This window comes from Mirounga angustirostris, unplaced genomic scaffold (genome assembly GCF_029215605.1).
Source record: "Mirounga angustirostris isolate CCGP_5_RB_7025 unplaced genomic scaffold, mMirAng1.0.hap1 SCAF_16, whole genome shotgun sequence".
Taxonomy (NCBI): domain Eukaryota; kingdom Metazoa; phylum Chordata; class Mammalia; order Carnivora; family Phocidae; genus Mirounga; species Mirounga angustirostris.
In genome coordinates, this window is record NW_026991724.1 from 11,852,047 (window position 1) to 11,878,947 (window position 26,901).

At 49.5% G+C, this 26,901-nt stretch overlaps 1 protein-coding gene and 1 long non-coding RNA gene across 7 annotated transcripts in view; one reads left to right on the forward strand and one right to left on the reverse strand.

Moving 5' to 3' along the window:
- Nucleotides 1-19,739, forward strand: part of CFDP1 (craniofacial development protein 1) — a 119,217-nt gene extending 99,478 nt beyond the window's left edge. For 2 of the 5 annotated variants that reach the window (XM_045890721.3, XM_045890722.3), the window contains 2 exons: nucleotides 8,177-8,335; nucleotides 18,931-19,739. In XM_045890721.3, coding sequence (XP_045746677.1) covers nucleotides 8,177-8,335; nucleotides 18,931-19,021 — 250 coding nt within the window. In that variant the 3' untranslated portion in view covers nucleotides 19,022-19,739. Of the gene's footprint in view, nucleotides 1-4,460; nucleotides 4,649-8,176; nucleotides 8,336-17,286; nucleotides 18,305-18,930 lie in introns of those variants that run through there. The other 3 variants (XR_006793492.3, XM_064581476.1, XM_054511255.2) reach the window with 3 other exon arrangements.
- The window catches only part of LOC123855262 (uncharacterized), a 32,062-nt gene continuing 13,494 nt past the window's right edge, over nucleotides 8,334-26,901 (reverse strand). The window contains exons 6-7 of one of the 2 annotated variants that reach the window (XR_006793493.3): nucleotides 10,166-10,341; nucleotides 8,334-8,883 (exon numbers count right to left, since the gene is read on the reverse strand). This is a non-coding gene — a long non-coding RNA (uncharacterized LOC123855262). Of the gene's footprint in view, nucleotides 8,884-10,165; nucleotides 10,342-21,050; nucleotides 26,738-26,901 lie in introns of those variants that run through there. The other variant, XR_010408248.1, reaches the window with a different exon arrangement.

Below are 26,901 nucleotides of genomic sequence, written 5' to 3' on the forward strand. Positions count from 1 at the left end.
ACAGGGTCTTTAGATGACACCATTGTATCGATGTTACAGTTCTTGGGTGCAGTGTGAGCTGTTGATGTAGGAGAATGCCCTTACGCATCACGTACCCAAGTACTTAGAGGTGAAGTGGCATGATGCCTGCAACTTACTTCAAAGTGGTTTCACACCTCCAAAACAGAACATTTAAATAGGGAGAGAAAGGGGGGGAGAGAGTGCAAATGTGGCAAAATGTTAATAATGAGCAAATCTAAGCAAAGGGCATTCAGATAATAGTTGTTTCTGCTTTCAAGTTTTCTGTCAGCGTGACATTTTTCAGACTAGACAGTTGGAAATTTCTGCCAGACCACACCAGAGTTCTTGCGCTGAGTGTTGCCGTAGCCCACCCCTCAGAAGCCGGAGTGGAATGAACGCTCAATTTCAAGCTCACACTTGCCCAGCTGGTAGTACAAGGCCTTGTGCGTTTCCCCGCAGGTTTCTCTCTGCATTATACGTGTGAGCCAAGCACTGCAGGTGCCTATGGGCACCAAGGAAGGGCGGGGGAGGGACCCGTTCCTCCCGAGCACTTGTCTAACTTTGACCTTCTTTGAAAGGTCTGCACTAGGCAGATTAATAAAAACAAGCAACAATAAAAAAAAAAACAGTGGCCCTTTGTGGCAAGACTCCCCAGCCCACTGAACTGGCTGGTTTCAGCAGCACAATAGACCAGTAGAGGACTATTCGTCACAGAGAAAAGGGACATTAACTTTCCCTTGGAGTGTGATGCTAATGAACACTGTCTAGCAGATCCCAGAAAAAAAGCTTGCCCCAGAAAAAACGTCCTTTTCATTGTCACTGCAGAGCCCTTAACCCCAGTTACTTGTCTCAAGATGAATGGCCTTGATTACAATAGAGACCAGGAGACGGTGTGGGTAGAGGAGAGCAGTTCACGGCTTACTGTGAATGGATGGTGCGTCCTGTCCCGGAAGAGCTGTCCGTTTCCATAGAACCAAGTGAGCTGGAGTGATTGGGCTTCCAGCATCAGCTGAGAGGCCAGAGCAGGGCACAGACCGCCTCTGTGCTTCACAGACAAGAGCTGGAAAAGGCTTTCTGTAATACATTGTTTCAGAAGAGATGAAAATCCAGGACTATGCCACCAGAATAATCAGGTTTGTTTCAGAGACATGTTTTAAAGATGTAGCACAGCTGAAATCAAATCAGACAGACTTGGGGCACCTGGCTGGCTCAGTGGGTTAAGCATCCGACTCTTGATTTCGGCCCAGGTTATGATCTCAGGGTCGTGGGATCGAGTCCCGTGTCGGGATCCATGCTGGGCGTGGAGCCTGCTTAAGATTCTCTCTCCCAGACGAACCATGAGAGACTATGGACTCTGAAAAACAAACTGAGGGTTCTAAAGGGGAGGGCGGTGGGGGGATGGGTTAGCCCGGTGATGGATATTAAAGAGGGGGGCATGTTCTGCATGGAGCACTGGGTGTTATACGCAAACAATGAATCACGGAACACTACATCAAAAACTAATGATGTAATGTATGGTGATTAACATAACATAAAAAAAAAAGATTCTCTCTCTCCCTCTCTCACTGCCCCTTCCCTTGCTCACTCTCTAAATAAATAAATAAATAAAATCTAAAAAAAAAAAATACCAGACAGACTTAAGTATACTTCATTCTTGGATTGGTGTAAGAGCAATAGAATTGAGTGGCAGATCTCTCTTGCTATTTGTATAAACGCTGAAGCTGCTACCATTTGCTGGCCTTTACGTCACCTTTTGCTGAGAGATGCCACTGGGGGGGGGGGGCTGGCACTTTATCAATGTTAATAATAGATTCAAGAGTACTGACAATTTTTCAGCCACGAAATGTTTAAGATCATTTGAAACTTCTTGTCTGACTTCTGATTTTCTACTTTCCTGAGCCCAGTGTCCCATAGAATACTGCCAGCACAATGTTGGGAAGTGAATGCGATTTAAACTCTCTCCCTATTGTACTGCTGGCTTCCAGGCCATTTCCCTGAGGGGTCTGGTCTTGGGCTTTGGGGAGATTGCTTAGAGATTTGTACAGGTGAGGGGTGAAACTGGTCCAGGGATTAGGGCTTTACTTTTCATTCTTACAGATTTCAGCTAAATCCAAAGAAGGTCTGAAAGAGAACAGTGGTTCCAAGCAGACAACTCTCACTGAAGAATTACCAACGTAAAATATCTTCCCATTTCTCAGGGAGTACCATGCCAATTCCAGACCCTTGTATGGCTCTGGAAAATAGTCCATGTGTGAGCTACAAAAAAAATCCACTCCTGCCTTGTAAACAGATGACAAATACTAAGGAAACTGCGAATCTGTGCCAAAAAATCTTTGTTCCAAATAATTTGCATTTTAGTGGTTATGCAAGTTACGAGACTGAAGGCCTAGTGGAGCCAGGCTCTGTGTGTTGAAGTTCTAAGTAAAGGTCGGTAGTGCTTCCTTGTACATGTGTTGACTCTATCCTTGCTGGTCTACTTTTGCAGCTACCTTTTCTGGCCTGTCGGTTCAAGTGCAGTGTTGACTCTTTCTGCTATGAGAAAAAAATCATTTGGATAAGCCCACTGTCAAATCACGGCGATTTAGTGCATTAAACACATAGTATAGCGAGGCTTTGTGCCACACTGTGAGTGAGGCAAGAATGAGTAAGATGTGGGCTCTGTGTGTAGGGAGCAGGACAACAGGGAAAGTAAGAATGCCACCCCCCCCAAATTAGCAATGATAGAAGTTGAAGTACGGAAGTGATCCCCAAAGGCTATCTGTCCCCAACTCCAGTGGAAAAGACAGGCTGGAGGTCAGAAGCACTGAGTACTAGTCCCACGTCTCCTCTTGGGAACTTGGGCAGGTTTCTTAACCTTGGATCTTAGTTAACTCAGCTCTAAAATAGGGAGGTTGAATTAAACAGCCTCTCAGATGGTCCCTCTTTGTGCCCTCACAGTCTGCAGGTACAGTTTGCCTGTATGAGGATCTCCTCTATTACATTATCTCCTTGAAGCCAGAGATTATGCATTGTCTATGTGTGTGTCCCCAGTTCCAAGCACAATGTCTGGGATACAGTAATTTCTCAGTAATCTGTTGGAGGAATACAATATGACTGACTCTAAATTCACTCCGAAACCTAAAATTCTATTTTGTGGGCCGGCTGGGTGCCTGAGGCCAATTTTTAAAAGATCATGGGGAAAGATGTGCCCACATTTCCTTCACAGCCAATTGTGGTGTCCTGTCATCCTCTCTATTTCCACTTAAATTCTTTTCCCGGCTCCTTTCCAGCACCTCTTGTAAATAAACAGCAGGATCCAGAGTGTCTTGATGGTGGCTAAAAACGAATTGGTTGGTGGATCTGAGTCCATGCTTACAGGGCTGCAACAAAGAAAACAGTTTACTATAATATCTTTCAGACAGACTCTACAGGATACAGTTTATCATTTATTTAGCTGCAGTGAATTTTGTTAAACTTATATTTCTGGTGCTAGAGAGAGGCAGAAGAAGTTTTAGCAAGTTATCGTAAACTTTGAATTCAGAAAGGACAAAGATGACCTTCATTTTGCCTTTTTGTCCCTTTTACTTTTCTGAATTTCTGAATCTTTGTGTGTGAGGTCTTCACCGGTATCTAGTGTCAGCACAGGACATTGGGTTGGGTGCCGTGGAAAGGGAATTGAAGGTAATCTCTTATCGAGGGTTGACTAGACAGAATGCGTAAGAAAGAAAGGCTTGGGGCACCTGGATGGCTTAGTCAGTAAGCGTCTGCCTTTGGCTCGGGTCGTGATCCCGAGGTCATGATCCCGAGGATCCCTAGGATCGAGCCCCACATCGGACTTCCTGCTCAGCAGGGAGTCTGCTTCGCCCTCTGTCCTTCCCCCTGCTTGTTCTCTCTCTCAAATAAATAAAATCTTAAAAAAAAAAAAAAAAAAGAAAGGCTTGGTAGGAGCCCACTGCCCTCAGCCCTGCTGTCTTATAGCCTGAAAGCCTGCTGCTTAGAGCAGAGGCGAGCAGAGCCCATGCCGCTTGGACAGGCTTAGGCTTAGTCTTTACATCGAACTTACAGTAGTTAGGTTGGTCGAGGACTGCAACATTCAGGAAGAGGTGGTTGAAATGCCATTGTTATGTTGGAAACCTGTAGGCAACAACGTGCTGGACATGTCTGAGTATAACATTGTGGGTGTAACTGCCAATGGGCAAGTGAATGGTGCATTTCTTCGGACTTTGCCTTGCAACAGGTGGATAAAGAGTCTCCTAAATGAAATACTATGGTCTTCGGTGGCACAGCTCACCACACTGTAGACCCAAGACCAAAAAATCCGTGGCTAGGGGGACGGGGTGGTCTGTCAAAGCCAACTCTCTGGTAGTACTTTGCCCTTATGGCTTAGGATCCAGAAGATAGAGAAATCTGTGGTTGTGTTGATGTGGTGCCTGAAAGTGCACCAGTTCCTGCTGGGAATTCTGACCTCCCCCTTTCCACAGCTGCCGAAGGCCTGTGGGAGGCTGGTGCTGATGGACTGCGTCCTCGCTGGCCGCTCTCGGCACCACGGCGGCGCTCTCGGAAGTGCTCTGTCCCAGCAAAGGGCCAGCTACCCTTGCCCAGAAGCCGAGGCTTTCCTGCCTGCCTGATTGATGAACCTTCGCGGCAGAGACAGGGCCAAGGTCACGGTAAATGTGCTCTGCAGAAAGCTGTGGTGGCGTGATGCCAGGATTGTGCCACGGAAGCCCCGTGTGAAGGGGGTGGTGAGTGTGAGCGCTCGAAAGCCCGCAGGGACCCCACCTGCCAGGTTCCAGGAAGAAAGGGCTCCCGGTCATGATGAGCCTCTGCGTGTTTTGGCTGCTGCTGTAAATGTGTCATTCACTTTGATTTAGCCTCAAATACAAGACAGGTAATTTTGCTTTTGAGACTGTCAGATTAGGAAATCATAAACCACGTTCATGATCCAATGAAGGCAGACCTGGAAGCTTTTCCTTAAAGCATCTGAGCACTGGTGACAACTTGCTGCTCGTTAGCAGTGGACAAGGCGAAGGGCGACTATGGCTTTTCACCGTTCTGGAACTCTCTTCACTGCTGTGCAGCAAAAGATCATCTTCTTAGGCTTCTCAAAGTGATTTGTCAAAAAGATGGTATAATTTGGGAATACCGTCAGAGCTAGAGGCTGAGAGTGAGAGATGGTGTATAGAGCCTAGGGGGCTGCCCAGGTAAAAGCAGAAATTCTATAAAGAGCTGATTGGTGAATGAATGCAAATGGAAATTACACCCCTTAGGATCCCCCAATTTAAAAGCGTTCTGAACACCCTTCATTTAAACTACAGAGATCTGATTCTCTCCACTTGTTTCTGTGATCCAGGTGACCTCTATTGAGTTCCTACTGTTTGTAGAACTCAGTCCATGTGATGTAGAGAGATTTGGGGATCCAGAGCTTAAGTACCCTCAGAGAGATAGAACGTGCACAGGAAAATAGTGTTGTTCCTAAGCATCTTCGTTAGATTCCCTTCAAAGCAGAACCTTGGATAAGTCTGTTAGCATAGGGCAGTCATTGGGAAGCTGTCCTCGGGAAGTAGGAGTGAGGAGGTAGAGGGAATGAGATGGGGAAGGAGGGAAAGCCAGTACAAGAGTGTGTTTCCAGGACTGCCAAGGGCTCCTTGTCACCAGAACTTCTGAGAAGCGTTCAGAGGACCTCCTAGAATTGCCTGTGTGAGGACAGGAGGCTGGGCCATGTGGCCACAGCCCCTGTCCTCCATGACGGTGGCCCCAATGGCATGAACTCCCATCATATGGCCAGGCAGTGCTTCTGACATGTAGGCAGGGTCGGAGGAGCCCCTGCAGGCAGCAGAGGAAAGCCTCGAGGTGTGTGCTTTTGGTGGATGTTGTCAGCACTGACTCTGAGCTTGCTCAGAATTGACCAGTATGGCGGCAGCTGGAATCAAGAGTCCTCGAGCGTCTGCTATGGGAAGGATCGGTGCCGTAATGGGAGAAGGACTGGGTGCACTAGAAACACCACCAGGAGGCATCTCATCCAGAGATTGGGGCAGGATCTCTAAGCTGAGACAAGACCAGATGAATGGGAGATGAACTGTAGGTTCAGGACTGTATGGTTGGAGCTTAGATGGTGAGGGTAGATGTGGTGAGGGGAGAGCAGGAAGACCTTTCAAGGTAAGGAGCATGTCTTCACTGTAAGAGCAATAAGGGGTCGGGGAAGAGACATTGAAGCAGAAAGACATGATGAGCTTTCTGTTCTAGAAAATTCACCCTAACAACAGCATATTGAATAGATGCCAGGGTGGGGCAGGTGAGTAAAAGTGGGACAGAACAGAAGTCAGGGAGACCAGTGAAGAGACTGCAGTTCTCCGGGTTTGAGGATATAATGGTGAGAACTGGGGACACATAAGTCTCTGTATCCTCACTCATGCTCTGCTCCTGGTAAATACAGCCTGAATGTGTGTGTGCATGTGTGTGTGCGTGTGTGCATGTTTTGATGAGAGATTGTTGTAGGAAGTGAGTTATCTAGAAAAGAATTTTTAGAAGATGGGAATTGAAAGCTCATAGCTGTGTGGAAAATTCATAAGTAAACTGGAAGGTAAAATAGCTGTGAGAAAATATCTCAAGTAAGTTCTCAGCTTAGTCGTGAGACAGCCCAGGGCACCACGCTGGAAGTCAGAAAGACCTTGCTTTGGCCTGGTCCTGCGTTTTCTATTGGCTTGACCTTTGTTGTGTCATTTAACCTCTCTGAATTCTGTTTATTTGTCCAACTCAAAATGAGGATGATGATGCCTGCCCAGCCTATTCTGAATCAATGTTAAGCTAACAGCATGTGGTGGGAAATGACCACAGCAGTGAAGCTAACATCCTTCCGACCAACATGAATAGGACGAGGGTGTGGAGGGTCATGGTTCAGCCCGAGAGTCTTGTGTTCAGTGTGGACACTGGCCTGTCTGCTCACTCTGGGGCAGGAACGGGGCATCCTTCACTGGCCCTGTGCTGCAGGGAGGTGGGTTTCAGAAGGGTTAGTGTGACACTAGATCCTCTCGAAGGCTCTTCCCCCTATTCGGAGACTCAGTGGTCCTCCTTCACAGGCCATTGTGAGCGGAAGATGAGAAAATAGTGAATAAAGCACCTGGAGAATGAGCATTGTAGGCAAGTGAAAGGTATTACTGTTGATGTTATCAGGAGGCCTTGTGATGTTAGCTCACAGAAATTGTACACGTTTGAGTCTCTTATATTTCCAAGGAAGACAGGAAGTAACTTCCAGTTTCCTGCATGGTGGTACACGACGTATTTTAGTTTCATAAAGAGATCAAGGGCCATGTCCCTTCCATAGTTCTTTCCCCTAATACCACCTTCTTACTAACTAGCTGCGTTCTGTTTTCCTTATTTTTTGTCCTGCGTTTAACAATGAGTGGAAACATGTGACCTGCTAAAAGACTTGACCTTGGGCATGTGGGGTTTCTCCCACAGTCCATGGTCGTGTCACCAGCAAGGAGAACACAGGCTGTATATTCCCTCCTTTCAGGGTGAGGAATGTTCTCTACCTCCTGGGAAAATCCAGGGTCCTGACTCACAGGAGTCGAAAAGGAAACTGATCTTAAGAGTCCTTTTAAGATACTGTAACTTCTTGCTCATCAGTGTTGGGATCTGTTTCTCTTTCTCTTACAAGCATTCCCTGGGGTTTGAGGGCACAAATGATGGCTGACTCAGCATGGCTGACATTTATTACACCTTTGCTCTGTGCCAGGTGCTATCGTAAAGCACTTGACATAGAAGATACACTGCAGCCCTCTGAGTCACTATTCACTTGGTAGATGATAGGAAGCCAGGGCAGATGTGGTTAAGTAGCCTAAAGTCACACAGAGCTGGAATATGAACGCAGGCATGTGATTCCAAAGCCGTGTCTGAATCATGCTGCGCTTCTCCCTGCCTGCAAGCAGAGACCTGTCCTACAGAGCATACAGAGGGCTTTAGGATTTCCTTTTCCTAGGTCCTTAGAGCGGTCAGAGATGTTAGGCAGGAAAAGTGCATTTGAATTCTGGTCTACTTAAAGTGTTCTCCAGAGCAGACAGGAAGTACCCTAAATACAAAAATGGTTTCCTAAATTAAGATAAATAGCCCGAATCTAGGGAGCCCCATGCCAGTCAGAAAAAACATGAATCAAGAGTTTTTCCATGCTACATGTTTCATTTTTTTTCACTTTCTCTAGGTTAAAAAGATCAAGTGGCATGAGCAGCCTTTTGGGGAAAATTGGAGCCAAGAAGCAGAAGATGAGCACCCTAGAGAAGTCCAAATTGGACTGGGAGAGCTTCAAGGAGGAAGAGGGCATTGGTGAAGAACTAGCCATCCATAATCGAGGGAAGGAGGGGTAAGAACTAGTAGATTCTGTTCCTCTGAAAATTCTAAAAAATCTGAAATAGTTTATTGTGGACAGGCCACCCAGTTTAAATAAGCAGGCACTTTTCCTGGTGAAGCAAATTTCGTCCGTTTGTTGGTGAAGCTCTGTTCTAATGTGGAGCCGGTCCCCTGGGTGAGAAGAACACTGGGGGTGGTGGGGGTGGGCGGGGCGGGGCCAGCCCTGTCTGCCAAGCCGAGCTCCCCGAATGACAACAGACAGCTCCCGGGAACTGTAAGTCACCTCGTTTCGTCACGTGGTCAGATCTGGCTCGCTGTATCCGCCTTGTCGTGTTCGGAATGATTTGGTCTTCTGAGAAGCCAGACCAGCCCAGTGCTTCCAGAGCAGAGCCAATAGAGTGCATAGATGTTGTCGCCTCATTGCGGATTCTTTTTGTCCGTGTCACTGTGGCCCAGGCTGGGGCTTCAACCTACATGACATGCCAGCCCTCTCACGGCACCCTGGCTATCACTTGCACCCCTCCTCTTCACCTTGGAGTACGAAGAGGATGTCCATAGGCTCTGTAGTCAAGAATATCAAGAAAGGCAGTGTTTGGTGAGTACTTAGGAACCTCAGAAAGAGCTAAGAAGCAAAGTTGCTGCAGAACAGGGTCCATGGCTCAAGGTCATCACTCCCCCCGCCCCTAACGGTGAAAAGAAGTGCCGTGGGGCTGTCAGACAGTCTGGGTCCTCCCCGCCCTGCCCTTCACCAGGAAGGGCTCTCCCTGCAACACACAGGGCATTTCTGAAACTCAGCCCCTTTGCCTGTGCATTGGGGTAATGATACCACGCTGGGGGTGAATGCGAGGATCTCATGAGATAATGCATGTAACACATGTATGACACATACACATAATGCACATGAAGTACATAAAGCGCTTTGCAGGCACCTGTCACATAGACATGTGCATCAAGTGGTAGTCATTCGGCTTCTAAGCTAAATTATAATACAGACAGGTGAGGGGGTGAATTTCTGGGTCACATTTCTAAATTTGGCTTCAAGATTATTTGAATTAACCTAGAAGCTGATCAGTATGTTTAAAAAATTGTTTGTTAAATGACTTTGTGAGCTTGGTTAGCCATCAGACCTGTAAGTCAGTCTTCTGTCAAAGATGGAATGCCGCAGGACTGAGGTGGGAGTGCCAGAGTCCTCTGAGGAAGGCCCAGGATAAAGCCCAGGCAGGAGCCGCTCTTATCTAGAGAAGGCCTTTGACGTTTGCCCCAGACCTCCCTGTCTTTGCCTCTGCTCTGGTTGCTCACAGCTCATTCCTCTTCTCCACGTTTGCCTGGTGATCCAGGACAGCAGGGGACCTGCCAGTGTGTGTGACACTTTATTGGTCCTCTGGGTATTGATTATGTGGGGCGGACACTGTTTCTTCTGCTCAAGTCAATATAGGTCTTATAAAAGTAGGGAGTGGTGCTGTTGAAGATAAGGCAGAGCTAATAAAATGTAGACTGGAAGAGAAAACAGGATTAAAAGGCCATCTGCCCAATGAGGACTTCTCAGGCAATGGAAAATCGCGTAACTGGGTTCGGGAACCACTAACAGGCGTGCAGCTTTTAAGCGCCCTGCTTTCCCCGCTTCTCTGAGACTCTTCGCCCCCCACCCAACGATTCCACCAATCTGATTGTGTTTTTCCAGGGCAGATCTCATGACTTCTTTGCTCTGTCTCTGGCTCTTCTCACCTTCCCTCTCTAGTGCCTGTCCCCACACCTCCACTCACTTGCCTTTCCTAGCTCTTGCAGGCAGATTAATGGGGCCCAACCCCTAGTCCAGGGAACAGGCTGTAGCTCGGGTTCTTACCTTGGCTTAGCATGAGAATCGTCTTGTTGGGGTGGTTTCAGAGTTGGGATGACAAGGCCACTCCTATACAGGGCCGCTGAACCGAGAGTCGCAGAGACTTGTATCTTTAACTCACTGCTCAGGTGCTTCTGATGCACAGCCAGGGTTGGAAATCACTAGACCGTAGCATCAAAGTTCTAGAGATGAGAGCAAGACAGCCAGCTGCTAGCTGAGCCTTTCCAACACATACGTAATTGGAGAGCCAAGTTCAAAACCAGGAATGTCGAGAGGCGCAAGAAGATTTCTCCAGAGAAGTGTGCCCAGTGCCACAGTGTTGACGGAAGCACAAGAACCAAACCTGTAAGGTCTGTTTGGGCAGAGGCAGGTCAGGCCCCAAATTCTCTTACACAGACGCCAGCAACAACAAAGGCATCACCAGGAGGGGCTACTCTGAGGGACTGTGTGGAGAATCCCAAGAGGCATCCCCCTGGAATAAAAGTGATCTTCGCTGAAACCAAGAAGGGGGGAAAGTCATATTTGATAACATCTCAGAAGAGCTCCCTGTGAGTATTGATTGACCTCTGCCATATATATATTTATAAGACCTTTTCACAAGTACCAAATTTAAATTGATCTCTTATACAAGAATTCAAGTCATAAATGATGGTAAAAATATTCCTGTTATACAGTCCTGATTAAAATAAGTTTGGATTGAGATTAAAAGCTTATGTCATGCTTTTTATGTTTTGATAGTAACTCCAGTTCAGTAAATGCTAACACATCTTTCCCCTTGTAAAGATTGGATAAAATTTGAAGCAGATTGGTCAATATTGGGTTATTTTTGTCCAGTTATTTTAAAGGCAAGTTTGCCATCTTAAAATATGCGCATAAGGAGACGAGGTACCTGGAGAAACTGCAGGCACAGGACCAGATCTCTTCTAAAATCTGTATCTGATACATCCGTTGTCTACATTCTTTGCAGAAAATTTACCAGAACTTTCATTGAATGTCAATAAACTAAACTCTCCAGTGAAGGGACAGAGATTGACACATTGAATTAGAAAACAAAAAACAACTATATACCGGTTAAAAGACACATGTCGAAACAGCGGGATGCAGAATTGGTGACAATAAAAAAGATGGGTGACAGGATAAGCCATGCAGCCACAAACAAGAAGAAAGCTGATAGTAGACAAAACAGACTTGGAGACAAAAGCATGACCAGAAACGAAGAGGCGGTTGCCTCATAATGATGGAAACACTCAGTGCATCTGAGAGATATGACAGCTCATGCTCGGATGTCCCCCTTGGCATTAACCACCAGACTGCACTCATTCCCTGCGACTCAGCAGTCCCACCCCAGCTGTGTTCCCAGCAGAAATTCCGTTGTGCGTTCCCCAAAGACAGGTGTGAGGATTTCAATGATAGTGTTTTCATAATATCCAAACTGGAAACAACTTAAGTATCTATCAATAATGCAACAGGCAAAGTGTGGAGATCGTATTAAATGGTTCATGGATCAGGCAGCATCCCGTCTACCAAGTAGAGGGAAGCTCCAGAGGGCTACAGAAAGGGAAAGGTTTTTATTTTTATTTTTATTTAAAGATTTTATTTATTTATTTGACAGAGACACAGCGAGAGAGGGAACACAAGCAGGGGGTGTGGGAGAGGGAGAAGCAGGCTTTCCGCTGAGCAGGGAGCCCGATGCGGGGCTTGATCCCAGGACCCTGGGATCATGACCTGAGCCGAAGGCAGATGCTTAACGACTGAGCCATCTAGGCGCCCCAGGGAAAGGTTTTTAAAGGCAGGACAAGGAAGTCATAAATAGAAAGATTATTTCAGGTGAGGTCACCTCCGTCTGGGGACAAAAGGGTTTTAGTAGGTGGATTACCTCATCTTCCTTTGGAGGATGAAGAAGGCCCATGTGACATATAACCTTACTGGTGCTGACCAGAGAATTCCTGACTGACCGGTTAAAGGTTACATTCCTAGAGGGTTGAAACTGCAGTGAGGTTGGGTATTAAGTCTGGGTTGACTGACTGGGGGCTTTAACCTAAGTGACATCATTTTGGGAATGAACATGGATAATTTCAATAACATAGTAATACCAAGAAGTTCACACAGTGTGATCGCATTTATATAAAGGTCAAAGACAGGCAAAAGCAGTGCATCCGTTGAGTTATTTTGTGAAAGAAGCAAGTCACAGAAGAATTCACAGTATAAGTCTATTTATGTCAAGTTCAAAATTAGGCACAACTAGACCATAATGTTGAGGGCATGCAAACTTCAAAGGCAGGCAAGTTCGCACCTGGCCAGGCTGGCGTTGGTGGGAGAGTTATGCAGGGGCCTCCTCCAGGCTGCCAGCCTTCCGCTTCTTCATCTGGCCATGGCCACGTGAGCACTTGCTTTACGATGGGGCGTTTGCCTTGCCCGTTTTATTCACTTTAAATCTTGTGTGTTACATTTTATGACAAAACTGAATTGAAACTGGGGCTCCCAGTGGTGCAGTTGGTTAGATGTCCTCCTCTTGATTTCGGCTCAGGTCATGATCTCAGGGTTGTGAGATCAAGCCCCGGGTCAGGCTCCACACTCAGTGGGGAGTCTGCTAGAGATTCTCTCTCCCTCTGCCCCTCCCCACCCCGACTCAGTTGTGTGCGAGCGCGCGCGAGCACACTCTCTCTCTCTTTCAAATTAATCTTTAAAAAAAAAACTGAATTGAAGTTGTATTTAAATCCTGGCTCTGCTACCAACCTGCCATGTGTTCTAGCCCATATCTTCATCTATAAAGTAGAAACTCTTCAGTATACTATACCTCTCTAGTTTATGAGAATTAGGTAGAGGAGATATCTGGTGTGTTTATAAATATAGTGAGTCCTCTGCTCACTCTTCTTTCTTCCATCTGCCATTACTGACCACACTGTCAGGGGCATTACTGCAAACGGAAAGCTGGGTGCCTTATTCCTTTAAATTCCCTCCTGGTGTCTTCCTGCCAACCCTTCAGGAATACTTTCCACAAAGGTGGCAGATACAGCTTGGGGGTATGTCCTCCCAGCCTCCCTGGCTAGTCCCTCTTCCTTCCCCCAGCTTTTAAACTTGGAAAGTCCCAGGACTGAGCTCTGGGCAGCTGTCTGTCCTCCCATTCCCTGCAGACCACCCCCCGCCCAGGAGAGCTCACTAGTTCCACAGCTTAGGTACCACATTCTGCTGATGACTCCCGGAAAAGCTCTCCCTTGCCCGACCATTCCGCTGAGCTTCAGACTCCCAAATCAGCTGTTGGGTTGACCCCTCCATTTGCATGTCCTAGACACACATCAAACTTAACATGCAAAACCAAATATTTGCCTTTCTTTCCATAAAGTCTTCTTCCTCAGACTTCTCAGAAAATGACACCATCACCATCCACCCAACTGTTAAAAGAAAAACCTAGGAGTCATCCTTGATTTCCTCTTTCAGTTCACATGCAAAAGTCCAGTAGACAGTTCTGTCATAAAATACTTCACTACATGCCCTCTGTCCAGCCCCACTGCCATCCCTCCAGTACAAGCCACAGACATCTGTCATACTCCCTGCTTTTGTCTGTCTGTCCCCTTCCCTCCATTCTCCCCTACAGTAGCTAAAAGGATTTTTTTAATATAAACTATTTTTCCTCTGTTCCCTTCTGGAACACCCCCCCCCCCCCAGGAGCACTTGCAGTCAGTGTTTGACTCCTTACTGGCATTCTAGGCCCTTCCTGAGCTGTCTCCTGCCCACCTCGTGCCCCCTTCTCCCCCGCTCATGATGGCCCAGCTTCTGTAGGGCTCCTCCAGGTCCTCCTCCATGATGGCTCGCTCTTGTCACTCAGCGTTTGACTCAGATGCCACTCTCTAGAGTAGCCCCACCTGAGGAACCGTCAGTCATAGCACTTTGTTGGAGTGAGTCATCGTGTTCTCTTTCATACACGGTGAGCCTCCAACAACAAGGGGCAGGTTCACCACCTGTCCCCAGCACCTAGAAGAGGACCCAGCCCAGAGCAGGTGCCGAGCCACCTCACTGTCCAAATGCCTGACCCCACTAGCCACCAGTCATGACTTTGTGTTGGAACCTAGTAGGACTAGAATCAGCCCCCCAGAAAAGAAGGGCATGACATCAGGTCCATCAGAATGATGTCTCTGCCCAGGCAGCAGAGTTGGTTAAAACGCCTGTCCCCAAGATGGTCAGTCATCTGCACAGCAAAGGGTCGCAACTCACTCTGAGCCCCGGGCTCCCGGGCTGGCCCAGCGTTTCGCACTGCTCCCTCCAGCCCCGTCCCCGAGCACACGGCTTCCCCAGCAGCGGGCACTGTCAGCTGAGGCGGAGGCCGGCAGGCCTGGAGAAGGGCTTGGGGCACCGTGCCTGAGCGGACTGCAGGCCCGGGCTTGGCTGCCGCTGGCAATCAAATCGAAGGTCAGGGAGTGCCATGATTGGAAACCAGGTGTGCTTGTGACGCAGAGAGGCATGTAGGAGAGCCCAGAGAAAATCAGTTTTTCTCCAAACAGTCTTCCTCCATGACCCCCAGGAGTCATGCTTTCAGCACCAGCACAACCTGGTGAGATGGGAGGAAAGCAGGGGAGAAGCTTCATTCAAGTCACCGTTCTTCTACTCTGGGCCTCAAGCGGTTTACAAGTCGCACACTCTTCCACGGGGTGAGGGGGATGCGGGCTTTTGCGACACTGGGCAGCTTGCTTCTCTCGGGCAGAAAAGGGCCTACCTTACTACATCCATCACAGGGCTTTATCTTGAGACAGCCTCCATGGCCCACTGCCTCCTGGTGCTGGGCACTGAGCTGACCCGCATTCCCAGTCATGTTTGTGCGGCACTGCGTGCTTGCTTGGGGGACCAGACGCTGGGAACAGAGTAATAACACAGCTGGAAATGCCCTCAGTCATGTACCGGCGTCACATGTCCCCGCACCTCCCTTTGCTCTTTCCCTGACCAGGGGGGAGGAGGCCTCTCGTGGGCCAATGACCAGGATGGGCCCACCCGTTGGGCCTTCCCACCCTCAAAGACCTCTGACTTTTTGGGTGGATGGCCATCCTTCATTTGCCTGTGGAGTAGGTACCAGCATATTCCCTAGAAGCATTTTCTACCCTTTTCCTCTGTTCTTCCATTTTTCCCTGCCTCCTTTTTGGCCTGGATCTCAAACAGTTGGTACCAGAAAAGTAATTTGGGTCGAAGGATCAAAAAGATGCCAGAACCTGTTGTATCTAACCTGGTTCTGAAAGGAAAAGCTAGAAAATCCCTTAGGTTTTGGTGCTATTAGCATGTTTTACTAATGAAAGTAAAGAGCCGCTTCCTCGAGGGTAAATGGGCCACATAGAGCAATAGTAGCAGGAAGGGATGATGCCCCCACCCACACATACCCCCAGCTTCCCAGGGGACTGCGCCCAATCAGGCTGGGTCCCCAGGAGTGCTGGGCACAGGCCAGAAAGGCACCATTGCACTTGTCAGCTGGTGGTTGTTTTCTGGGACTGTAACCCACTTAAGGTGCCTGAAAACTTGCTGAAGCTCGGTTTAAATAGGCCATCTACCTGGGCCACCTCGGAGGAGGCGGCCTTCCCCACAAACCCTTCCTCCTCCCGGAGCATTTGGTCTCTTGGTCCCTGTTGCAGCTGTCCCGGGGTCTGAGGTTCTGTAGTGAACAGTCAGGTCAGAAATGGGAAGCAAGAACCCCTCAGTGCTCAGCTGTTCTTTGTTTTATTGTTTACAGAGCACTTCTCACAGGCTCACCGCATTGTCAGAGGGCTACTGTAATTTTTATTCCTGTTTTAGAGAAGAAAACTAAGGCACGGAAATTATCTTGCCCAAAGTGAAACAAATAGTAAATATCAGAGCCCATCTCATCCTCGGCACCTTTCCTGTCTTTCGGGGAGGGGAGTGGTCCATGTCCAGTAGAAGTTTTGTTCCTGGCCAGCTCTTGGCTGGATCCTGTTAGCAGCTACACATGGCTGTGAATGGGGAAGTGAAGTCGCCAGGCCCGCCTTGACGGCCTTTGTCTGGGTCGCCCTTGAGAATTCAGTTGCATTCTGCACATATGCCCCTCTTGGCTGCCTGAATCCTCCCCTTAACCTGAGCTCTGCCTGCACCTGCCTGGGTAGCACCCAGCCTGGCTTCACTCTTGAGAGTCTCACCAGGTTGTGCTGGTGCTAAAAGCGTGACTCCTGGGGGTCATGGAGGTAGACGAGGCCCGCTTTAGGGCAAGAAGGTGCATTAAAATGCAGCTGGACCTAGCACTGCTTCCAGGAACCTGCAAGGCCATCCTTCATGCTCTGTGAGCATCCTAATTTAAGTATCACTTCCTCTTTAGAGGAAAATCGAGAAGAAAGACCACAACTGCTCAAAGCCACGTACTTCCTCTTCCTTCCCTCCAGGCACTCTCCGACAAGAGAGCATTGGGTAATGGCTCTCTTGAAACACGTCCTAAATTCCTCTCTAGCCACGGTGCACCCTTTTTTTTCCTGCTGAACTTCAAGGGGCAGTTCGGGCTATCAAAATACTGCTGCCCATCTCAGCCTTCACCCAGGGCTGGTGAAAACTAAGGTGGGGGAGGATGATGGTTGTGGTGTGGCAGAGCCCTTTGGTCGATTTTGGTTAGCAGCCCCTTCTGGAGAATCACGGGCCCCTTGGTGATAGGTGGAAGGTGAGTGTGTTCTGTCACATGTTTGCTTCCCCACCGCAGTCCGCCTTGTCTTCTCTCTTTATCAGAAGGGGGTCCACGGTGTCTGTGGCTTTTCTGTCTGCCGGGGAATCTGAAATTCACATTTAGCCGGGCATCCTGTGTTTCACTCGCTAAATCTGATGGCCTGGCCCCGATGGGCTTGTGTCAAACCTAGGAGCAGACCCTCCTGTTCGTTTCCAGCCATTCTGGCCTCTGGTCGGCGGTGTAGACGCAGCAGCTTAGTTTCTGATCCCTGACCTAGTCGCCGATAATACCCATCAAGAGACCTGACTGCGCTCCCCTCTTGGATCTTGTTGCCCTTGGACCTCCCCAAACGATGGTGACAGCATTAGCTGCCATTTTCTTGAGCGCCTGCTCTGCTAGGCATTTTGTGGACAGTTTCATTTAGTCCACCCAGCAGCCCTCCAGAGTAGGGATGATGATCCATTTTTCTTTCTTCTCTTGGCAGATGAGGAAACAGAATTGGCAAAGTTATGTGGTGTATCCAGAGTCACACAGCTAGCCAGTGGCAGTCAGCGTTTGAACTCAGAGCCACCTCCACCTCTGCGGGGCTAGGGGCCACAGCCTGAGGCCAGCAAGCAGGCCCCGGACTCAGCGAAGGCATATGGGCTCCTGAGCCTGCTAACATAATGACCTAGTGCGGAGATTCAATTATGTCTCCTATTTTCAGTGACAGTTTTGCTCTCTCAGTAGATGAATTAGCAGCAGAGATCCCCTCCCCCGGGCGAGACAAGGCCCGCTTTAGGGCAAGAAGGTGCATTAAAATGCAGCCCTGTCTCATTAAGCTGCCAGCCACTCCTTACCTGCCCACTTCTGCCCTGCGCCTGGGGAACCCGCGTCTGCTGAACCTGGCCCCCGTTAGATCGCCGAGCACCAACCTTTTAAGGGGCCCCGTAGGTGGACTGTGGGTGGCCGTTCTTGCTCTCATTCCCTTAGAGAAACTTCAGGGAGGCCTCTTCTGGCCCCAGGTGGGCAGAGGACACTGGAGAGGAGTAGGGGAAGGAAGGAGGGCGTTGAAGGCAGTGAAATCCCTTTAAAGTGAGCGCTCTGTGTGCCCACTTGAGCTTCACGGCAGCCCGAGAAAGTAGTTTCTACGAAGACCGTTTTGGGCGCCCGGGTGGCTCAATCGGTTAAGTGTCTGCCTTCTGCTCAGGTCATGATCCCGGGGTCTTGGGATTGAGCCCTGCATCGGGCTCCCTGCTTAGCAGGGAATCTGCTTCTCCCCCTGCTCATGCTCTCGCTTGCTCTCGTGCTCTCTCTCAAGTAAGTAAATAAAATCCTAAAAAAAAAAAAAAAAGACCCTGTTTCTTCCATTTTCAGATGCACCTTTTTTCAGTTTGATGTACTGTAGATATGCAGGATGCATACCTTTCTCTCTCTCACCGTCTCAGCCCACCACTGAGACCAGGAAATACGGCATCACTGTTTTGCTCTTGAGAAAAATGAGGCTCAGGGGTGCCTGGGTGTCTAAGTCGTTAAGCGTCTGCCTTCGGCTCAGGTCATGATCACAGGGTCCTGGGATCGCGCCCCACATCAGGCTCCCTGCTCAGCGGGAAGCCTGCTTCTCCCTCTACCACTCCCCCTGCTTGTGTTCCCTCTCTCCAGTCTCTCTCTCTCTGTCAAATAAATAAATAAAATCTTTAAAAAAAAAAAATGAGGCTCAGAGATGTTGAGTGCTTGACCAATGTGGCCCAGCTGATGTGTAACAGAGCCCCCCACTGAACCTGTGCTTGACTCAGCCTATGTTCTTTTGTCCCTAAAACCTTCTTACAAAACTGCTGCATTGTCCTGGCACCAAGCCCCGGATAGGTGGTTGCTTTCTTTTTTCCATTTTACTTGCAGTGACCTCTGAGCCAGAAGCATCTTGTTTAGACCAAGCGTGAGTGGTTTGGATGTTACTGGGCAAGTCGTGGGTGGTTACTCTGGGTACCAGCTGTGGTAATCTGTTTGTATTTGCTCTAACCCCGGGATCCCACTGGTCAAGTGGACACCTGGGGGGGGGGGCGGTTCACACCTGGAGGGCGGGACAGTGCAGGGGAGATGTTTTTCTCCTACAAGAGTCTGCTGACAAACATTTTATATTTTCTTCTAGGTACATTGAACGGAAGGCTTTTCTAGACCGAGTGGACCACAGGCAGTTTGAAATCGAGCGAGATCTCAGGCTGAGCAAAATGAAACCCTGATGTCATGGTGGGAAATCAATAGCAGCTTAATCCTGTTGACAATGTGAGCTTCTGGTGCGTCTGTGAAATATTTCTGGTGTTTCTCATCAGCTGTTTCCCAGCAAGGTCTTTTTTCCACGTTGAATTTCTGTCTTTGTATCTTGACCTCACGTGGTTTCATCCATTTTACTTTTAAAAGTTTGTCCTTGAAAAAAATAAAAATAAAAGTTGGTCCTACAAGAGGCTGGTGAAGATGAGGACACCACTGGCCTTCCCTTTATCCTGCTGTGAAGGCCACCAGCCAGGCCCGCACGTCCTGGCCTGCGCGAGCTGGTCCCAGGGAATAGCGCGACCAGCCTGGGGCTGAATTTCTGGGGCCCATTCTGGAGTCGGCCTTGCCCCCGAGACTGGGGGAGGGAGGCTCCCGAGGGTGGGTGGAACGCCAAGTCCTTGCAGTTTGGTTCTTGTTCCGCTGCTGCTTCTCTCCTGCTCTCTTCCTCCCTGCTGAACGGGATTCCTACTTAACTGGTAGAAGGTCAGGCTGAAAGTAAGCATGTATTATTGCTGAATTAGGGATTTTTTTCCCTTCAGCCTTTTTCCTCTTCCCAGAGTTCAAGTCAGTTTAAGATGTGTTCCCACCTCGGTAATTCTGTCAAAGAAAACTCTGAAAGACTCTTTTTTTATACTCCTTAGGAAAATTTAAATTCCAAACTGCACAGTAATAAAGGAGTAAACCCCACAGTTTGCTTTTGGGGTGTGTGTGTCTGGGTGTCCTGAGTAACATGGACAGGTTTAGGGTCATGTAGTGTTCCGAAGACTGGGAGCCAGTCCCTGCCTGGACATGTACCAGCCGTGTGACCTTGACCACAGCTGGGCTTTCGGAGCCTCTGTTTTCTGGTCTGTAAATGGTATGAGGAACACCACTACTTTGTAGGGTTGAGATGAGCTAATGACACACCTGGGGTCCCCCATCCAGTCCTCAAATACATAGTCAGAAGCTCATGGCAACCAATGCCTGATCCTCAACACTACATGGTTATGGGGTCATGGACCTTATTACTCAGAAAGGTAGTTTACTGGCTACATTGGAACACATTGTCTGTTCATATCCACTCTGATAAAGGATTGTAAAAGTGGTAGGAGAGCCCTTCGGGCCAGCATCAGAAAAGGTCGCTGTGAGGCCTCGGTTATGGTCCTACACAGGGATACAAGAGTAACGGGAAAGTCCTTTAAGGTAAGACAAGGCAGCGCTCTGGTTAGGACAAGGACATCCAGACCCGCAGGAGCCACAGCTAGACAGCGTGGCACCCTCTGGGCATCGTCCTCTGTTCACTGCCGCTTGCCTTCCGAGTCCTGAGGGCCTCCAGCCCGCGCTCCCTCCCACGGTTCTTCGTCTCAGGCGTGACGAAGCTGTGACGTCTCAGCGTGAGCCAGCGCCTCGTCTGGGTTGAGAAACGATCTGGAATCCTACCGAATAAATGGTGCTGAGCCCGTCGCAAGTTAGGGTTTTTCTTCTTCAGCAAATCTTCACGCCTTTGAAGCCTTCGAGATGGGGACAGTAGCTGCAAGAGCATGCTGGGTTCTTGGCACAGGTGGGTGTGCTATTCTTGCTTTGCCCAAGGTGTGGAGAGAGAAGTCAGACGAGTCAGGGAGCGCCATAGCGCATTTGCCCTTCAGTTTCTGTTCACGACCCAGCCCTCACACAGGCTTCTCTGCTGAGCCCTGCATTAGATTAAATTTACAGCTGCACAAAGGTGGGAGGGATCCTTTCTGCGGTCTCAACTTAGTGAGTGTTTTCCAGGCGGGTTTGCTGCACACATCTGATCTCCACTCAGTGACTTTTTACACATCCACGCATCTTTTGGAAAGCCTCCCCGTCCCCCCACCCCGTGAAGCGACCTGGTGGCCAGCCTGGCAAAGCCTGCACCGGGCCCCGGTCCTGCGTGGCCACCACCGGCCACCAGGCTTCGGGAGGCGCCAGGCTCTTCAGGGCCCCACTGTCCCCTCCCCATAGACTAGGCAGGCTGCTGCAAGCAGAAATAGTGGGGTTCTTGTACAGCAAAACACCAAAAAAGAAGGGGTTTTTTTTACTATCCAAGCCACACGCAGGCCTTCCTGACATCCTGGAACCGTGTGCCTTGCACCCAGTGGAAAATAAACTCCAAGCAGCCAGTAAAACAGAAAGCCCCTCAAGCCTAGCCCCTTGGGGCAGAATCCGGCAGCTGGCCAAGGAATGCGCAGCTACTGAGACCATTCTTGTTACAGACGCCCTTCCTCCCAGCTTCGTGCATCCTTGCTTCAGTGTTCCCAGACTTTCACAGTTAAAATAGTTTCATTTGCCTTGACTTCAGCTGCCTCCCTCTTCATCTCCATAGAACCTCTTTATTTTTTTAAAAAAGATTTTATTTATTTATTTGACAGAGACACAGCGATAGAGGGAACACAAGCAGGGGGAGTGGGAGAGGGAGAAGCAGGCTTCCCGCTGAGCAGGGAGCCCGATGTGGGGCTCGATCCCAGGACCCTGGGGTCATGACCTGAGCCGAAGGCAGACACTTAATGACTGAGCCACCCAGGCGCCCCTCCATAGAGCCTCTTTAAACGCCACCTGCATTGGGGCATCTTGCTGGTTCAGTCGGTAGAGCGTGCAGCTCTTCATCTCGGGGGTTCTAAGTTTGAGCCCCAGGCTGGGTGTAGAGATTACTTAAAATCTTAAAAAAAAACGTCCCTCATACTGAACTAAGTTCATATTGATGAAGCCGCTTCCTCTGGCTAATACACGTGCAGATGTGTATATGTGTGCACGTGTATCATCCTGCAATGAGACTTTTAAAAGCAGCTTCAAAGCTGGCTTTCATGTACGTCTCACTGGCCATTGCTGGATCATCTGACTGCCCCCAGCTGGATGCTGGAAAGCCTGTTGTGGAAGATGGGGGTGGAATTAGGAATAGGTGATTGGTCAGCCAAACAGTGGTCCCCGGAACACTCGATTCTTTGTAATAAACCAATAGGCTTTTCTCCAGTTGGTCCTTAAAATTGTCACCAAGGAGTGGGTGGGCTCAGAGAGGAGGAGATGGGTCATGTGTCGATAATTACTGAGTCTGAGTGAGGAAGACAGCAGATCCTTCACACTATTCTCTCTACTTCCATTTGGATTTGAGTTTTTAATAATGAATTGGTTTTTTTCAGTTGTGCCAGCGAGAGAGAACGGAGCTGTGTATAGGAAAGGACTAAGAGGGGCCCAGCTGTTAAGGGCAGAATGGGCAGCCTCCTAGAGCCCCGCTCCCACCCTGCATGTCTAACGGTGGCCAGAAGCATAGTGGCGGGGACGCTCCCCGCCCCCCCACATCCTGTGCTTGTTTTAACAGCTTGGAGCCCAGTCTTTGCAGATTGCGTGTTGTCCCATCTCCTGGACCCCTCTGCCCCGTGTTTGCTTACTACTCTGGCTCAGTTCCCAGGGACAGGACCCGGGCCTCGGGTCTTCCTCTTGGTTGGCTGTGCTCCTGCCTGAGTCCCGTTCATGCCCTTGGTGGGACCTGCCTGCCCAGCCAGCGTGGCCACCTGTCCCTACCCCTACCTACCTCACTCTCAAAGGCCTGAGAGCTGCCTCAGTGAACATCTGGCCTTTCCTGGTGGGCCCACTGAGGCCCGGCAGGGTAGTGGGGCTAACAGAGATGTTACTATGTTCAATCGAGAATCTCCTTTTCCATCCGTCCTGTTTGAACCATGGCAGACACCATCTAGCCCACAGTTTTTAAGAATAAGTGGATCGTATTTTATCTAGCTCTTCATATCCACATATAGTGAAAACTCTTCTGCCCAACTCCAGAGGAAATGATTTCCCTTTATCCGGGAGTGGGGAAGTGGAGAGACTGAGTCAGTGCTACGAGGTGGGTGGGCAGGGCACCGCGGCCTTGGGGCCACGGCCTGGTGGGAGTGGCACGGGGACGGCCCAAGGACACCTCCTGGCTGGGCCATTGCGGGCAAGAATCCCTGAAAGTTGTTACCTGGCCCTGCTCTGCCATCAGTCTTTGTCTTCTCCTTGCCCCAGATGGCTGTGTCGGATTTCCAGGGCATCTGATGCCTTCCCAATGCTGAAAAAACTGCCCTGGACAGCATCAGGTCAAAGAATAAAATGAGCTTCCTTAGGAGATTCTGCTCACCTATTTCCTGAGGAACACGGTGCTCTCATTATGAGCTCGGCATAAGGTCTCTAGGGAAGAAGGGACGGCGAGGTGAACTCAGTCTTGAGTGAGCTGTGCACCGTGGGAGCCGGAGCGGGGGGCCTGGGCTGGGACCCCTGGCAGGCAAGTGGTGGTGAGGTCCCACAGCCAGCTGCTTCCTCACGGGCCATCTGTCGAATCCTCCTCATTTTTCACCAGAGGAAACTTGCCTGAGGTCAAACTGCGAAGCCACCCGGGATCACACCTACATCTTGTGACTGGAGGGCCTGATGGGGGCGGGGAAGGCAAAACGGAACGGCCTGTCACCCCCTTGGGATCCCGACGCACAGACATGAGTCCGGGGGGACAGAAGCAGCCAGGATGGGGAGATGATTGCAGGTGGAGAGCGGCAAATGGTGCTCCTGGTGCCAAAAGTTCGTGGCAGGACACAGAGGTGTGGGCACACCCCTTCGGCTTCCACTTCTGCCCCCGCCCTGGGGCAGCAGCCCAGCCACTCTCTGCAGCCCGAGACACCCCCAGGCCTTGTTCAGACAGGCCTCTGCTCAAATGTCACTCAGGCATAAGCTCTGCTCCAGAACCAAGTTTCTGTGCTAAGCAAGGTTCACAGGGTTGCCCTCTTTTGGGATGCCGCCTGGTTTCAGGGAGTGTGGGGAGGAGGGACCAGGGGGCCCAGCTGACAGTTCCTTAGAGAATTGAGGTATCATAAATGCTTCTCCCACTGTACCTCCTTCCCTGGTGTGTTCACAGTTCCTCCCTCGGACTTTTCTGTAAAGCCTTTTCTTTTCTTTGTGCCCTCCTAGGGCAACTTAGATCCCCAAATACTATCAGATGCGATCTTTGTGCACAGGCATGTCGACCACCGCAAGGAAAATGGAATGTGCAAGTCCAGAAGATTCTGCCCTGCTTCCGTGCAGCCTGGAATGGTCCAAACCACAGAGACCCTCTTTCAGGGTCTCCTCTCCATGGTCTGCCAGCCATCGTTCATTGTGTTGTCACCTCAGAAAGCTGATGGGGTAAACTGTGACCTATGCTTAAGTAAGGTACAAGGGGGCGGGGTGGGGGTGGGGGCAGGGGAGAAATTAACATTGCCTAAGGAGAGCACCATCCTGGACTGACACATGGGTCGTCCTGCCTCTAACCTTCAGTCCTAACACTGCTGTGATCCAGGTGGAGTCCCTCTGAGTCTCAGATACCTTGTTCAGAAGGTTGCAGAGAATGGTTAATAATCCTGCTCTGCCTACCTCACAGTGTTTTATTAAATGAAGCACACTATCCAAGTGTTAGGTTACTACAATTAAATTGTGCACCTGGCCCCCAGCTTCCCAAGACAACCAGGCTTATGTGAATATAAAGTAGCACTTTGAGGAACAGTTGGGTGATGTCTAATCTGGAACTGCTCTCAGCCCATGACACAGCAACTTTTACTCCTGGGTTGACATCCTGGAGAAGCAGCACAAGGAGGCAGGCTTACTGTAATCATAAAAACCTGGAATCCACCCAGTACCCATCAGGAGAAAAGATCGATTGTGAAGTAGTCACACGGGGCAATACAGGACAGCAGTGAGCCGAACGAGGAGGGCAGCGTGCATGAGCACAGATGAGCCTCGTAAGCAGCATTGATGCAAAAAGCAAGCAGCAAAAGTCCTAACGTAGGATCCCAGTTATACAAGCTCAAAAACGTGAACATGGAGGTAATCGTTGCCCAACACTGCCCACTGCACTAAATACCACTGAATTTTACACTTTAAGATGGTGGGGTTTATGTTACATGACTCTCACCTCAAAAAAATGTTTTAACTTGCAAAAGATATTATACCTTGGTTCAGAATATAGGAAGGGTATATAATCATATATATAATATATAAATATAATTATATATAATGAATGGGTGATAGACACTAAACTCAGCATAGCGGTTACCTCTCACAGGATAGGGAAGTTTCTATGATCAGAGAAAAGGAGCTTCGTTTACAGATGTGGTTTTATATCTTAAATTGGGAGGTGAGGACACAGATATTTCTTACATTATTCATTATGCCTTTATTTTCTGAAGTACTTCAAGATAATTATTTTAAAAAGAAAGATAAGCTCACATTTAGACTTCCCCTGTCCGTCTTACAGAGAGGTGTCCAAGGGATGGGCACCACAGGGATGCAGGGGTTGCCATGGTGATGCAGCTTGCTGGGTTCCAGAATGATCTTCCTAAATGGCTCCTGGAACATTTCCCCAGGTGAGAGACTCATTCAGGTAAACTACCAGGTGCCCCCAACTGCCGTTTCTCTGAAAAGCAGGTTGGGTGGCTGGGAAGCTGAGGGGTCTGTGCTAGGCCATGTACCCCCTCCCAGCGAGGCCAATGCCCCCTTGCCCACGTGGCCTTGACCAGTTGCACAGAGACAGGACACAAACAGGCCATATGTTGGAAAGATGTTGCGGCGAGCGTCGACTTGTTAGATGCAAATAAATGGTCCCTGACCCAGATAAACAAGCTTCAAATTTGAAGACACCAAAAGGAATTACAATGTGTGGGTTTTCTAGTAGAAGTTATGGAGCTGCCCATCTTCAAACTGTGCCCAGCATCCTGAGCTGTCCCCAGGGCCCTTGGGCCCCAGCTGTGACATGGGGCTGCTGTGGGTGCCTCAGAGGGAGCAGTGGCCAGAGTCCTCAGGGTGTGGAGGGTTGCTGCCCAGCTGCTCTGCTCTCTTCAGCCTTCCCTCTTCCACCCTTACATCTTTGCATTATAACCTAAGCCCATCTGTGTTTGAGGCACTGGGACTGACAAGTGGAAGACATTTTTAAGTCTGGAAGCTCTTTGGGGCCTAGAGAACGCCATCTGGGGTAGGGTGGACCCTCTGGGTCCTGGTCGCCTCATCAAGATTGCTCCGTCTTTACTGTTGTCTCAAGCCGGACCCCACAGTTCGGTTACGCTCTACCGTTGAGCTCCATTATGGGACCTTTGAATTTGAGGTTGGGGTCCTGAGACACAGGGAGGGGATTCTCCCCGTTCTCAGTCACCTACCCCCCAGCCCTCCTGCACCAACAGTGTCTGGCATGACCTGTGTGTGCCCCCGGCACTGCGGTGGACAACGAGCTGGAAATGACGAGAAGCAGCATCGTTGCGGAGGCCTCTGTTGTCTTGGCAATGCAAGTGGTGTTTTCCACAAAACTGCAAATAGCCCACATGGTATAAGAAAAAAAAATAGTTTTTGTGCAGTTCTGGGTTCCTAAAACCCTTGGGATTTGTACGCTTCAGGATGGGGCCTGGTCACCAGCAACACCGCCCCTGTAGCTGGAGGGTTTAAACTTACAGTCCGGTCCCTGGACCTCTGGGGAGGGAGGGGAGGCCGGGGAGGGAGTCCGATCAGGCCAGTGATTTAAGCAATTGTGCCTACGTAATGAGATCTTGATAAAAATACCTCACCAACAAAGTTTGGGGAGCTTCTGAGTTGGGGGAGCACATCCACGTGCCGGGAGGGTGGCACACCCCAATTCCATGGGCACAGAGACTCTTGCACGGTACCCTTCTGCACCCGTCTTCGTCTGGCTGTTCATTTGCATCCTTTATAACAGACAGCAATCATAAATAGGGCACTTTCCTGGGCCCTCGAGTTCTAGCAAATGATCAAAGCTGTTGGCGGCGGTCATGGACTGAGCAGAAGGGTGCGCAGTCTGAGCGCCCCATTTGCGGCTGGTGTCTGAGGTGGGGACAGTCTTGTGTGACTG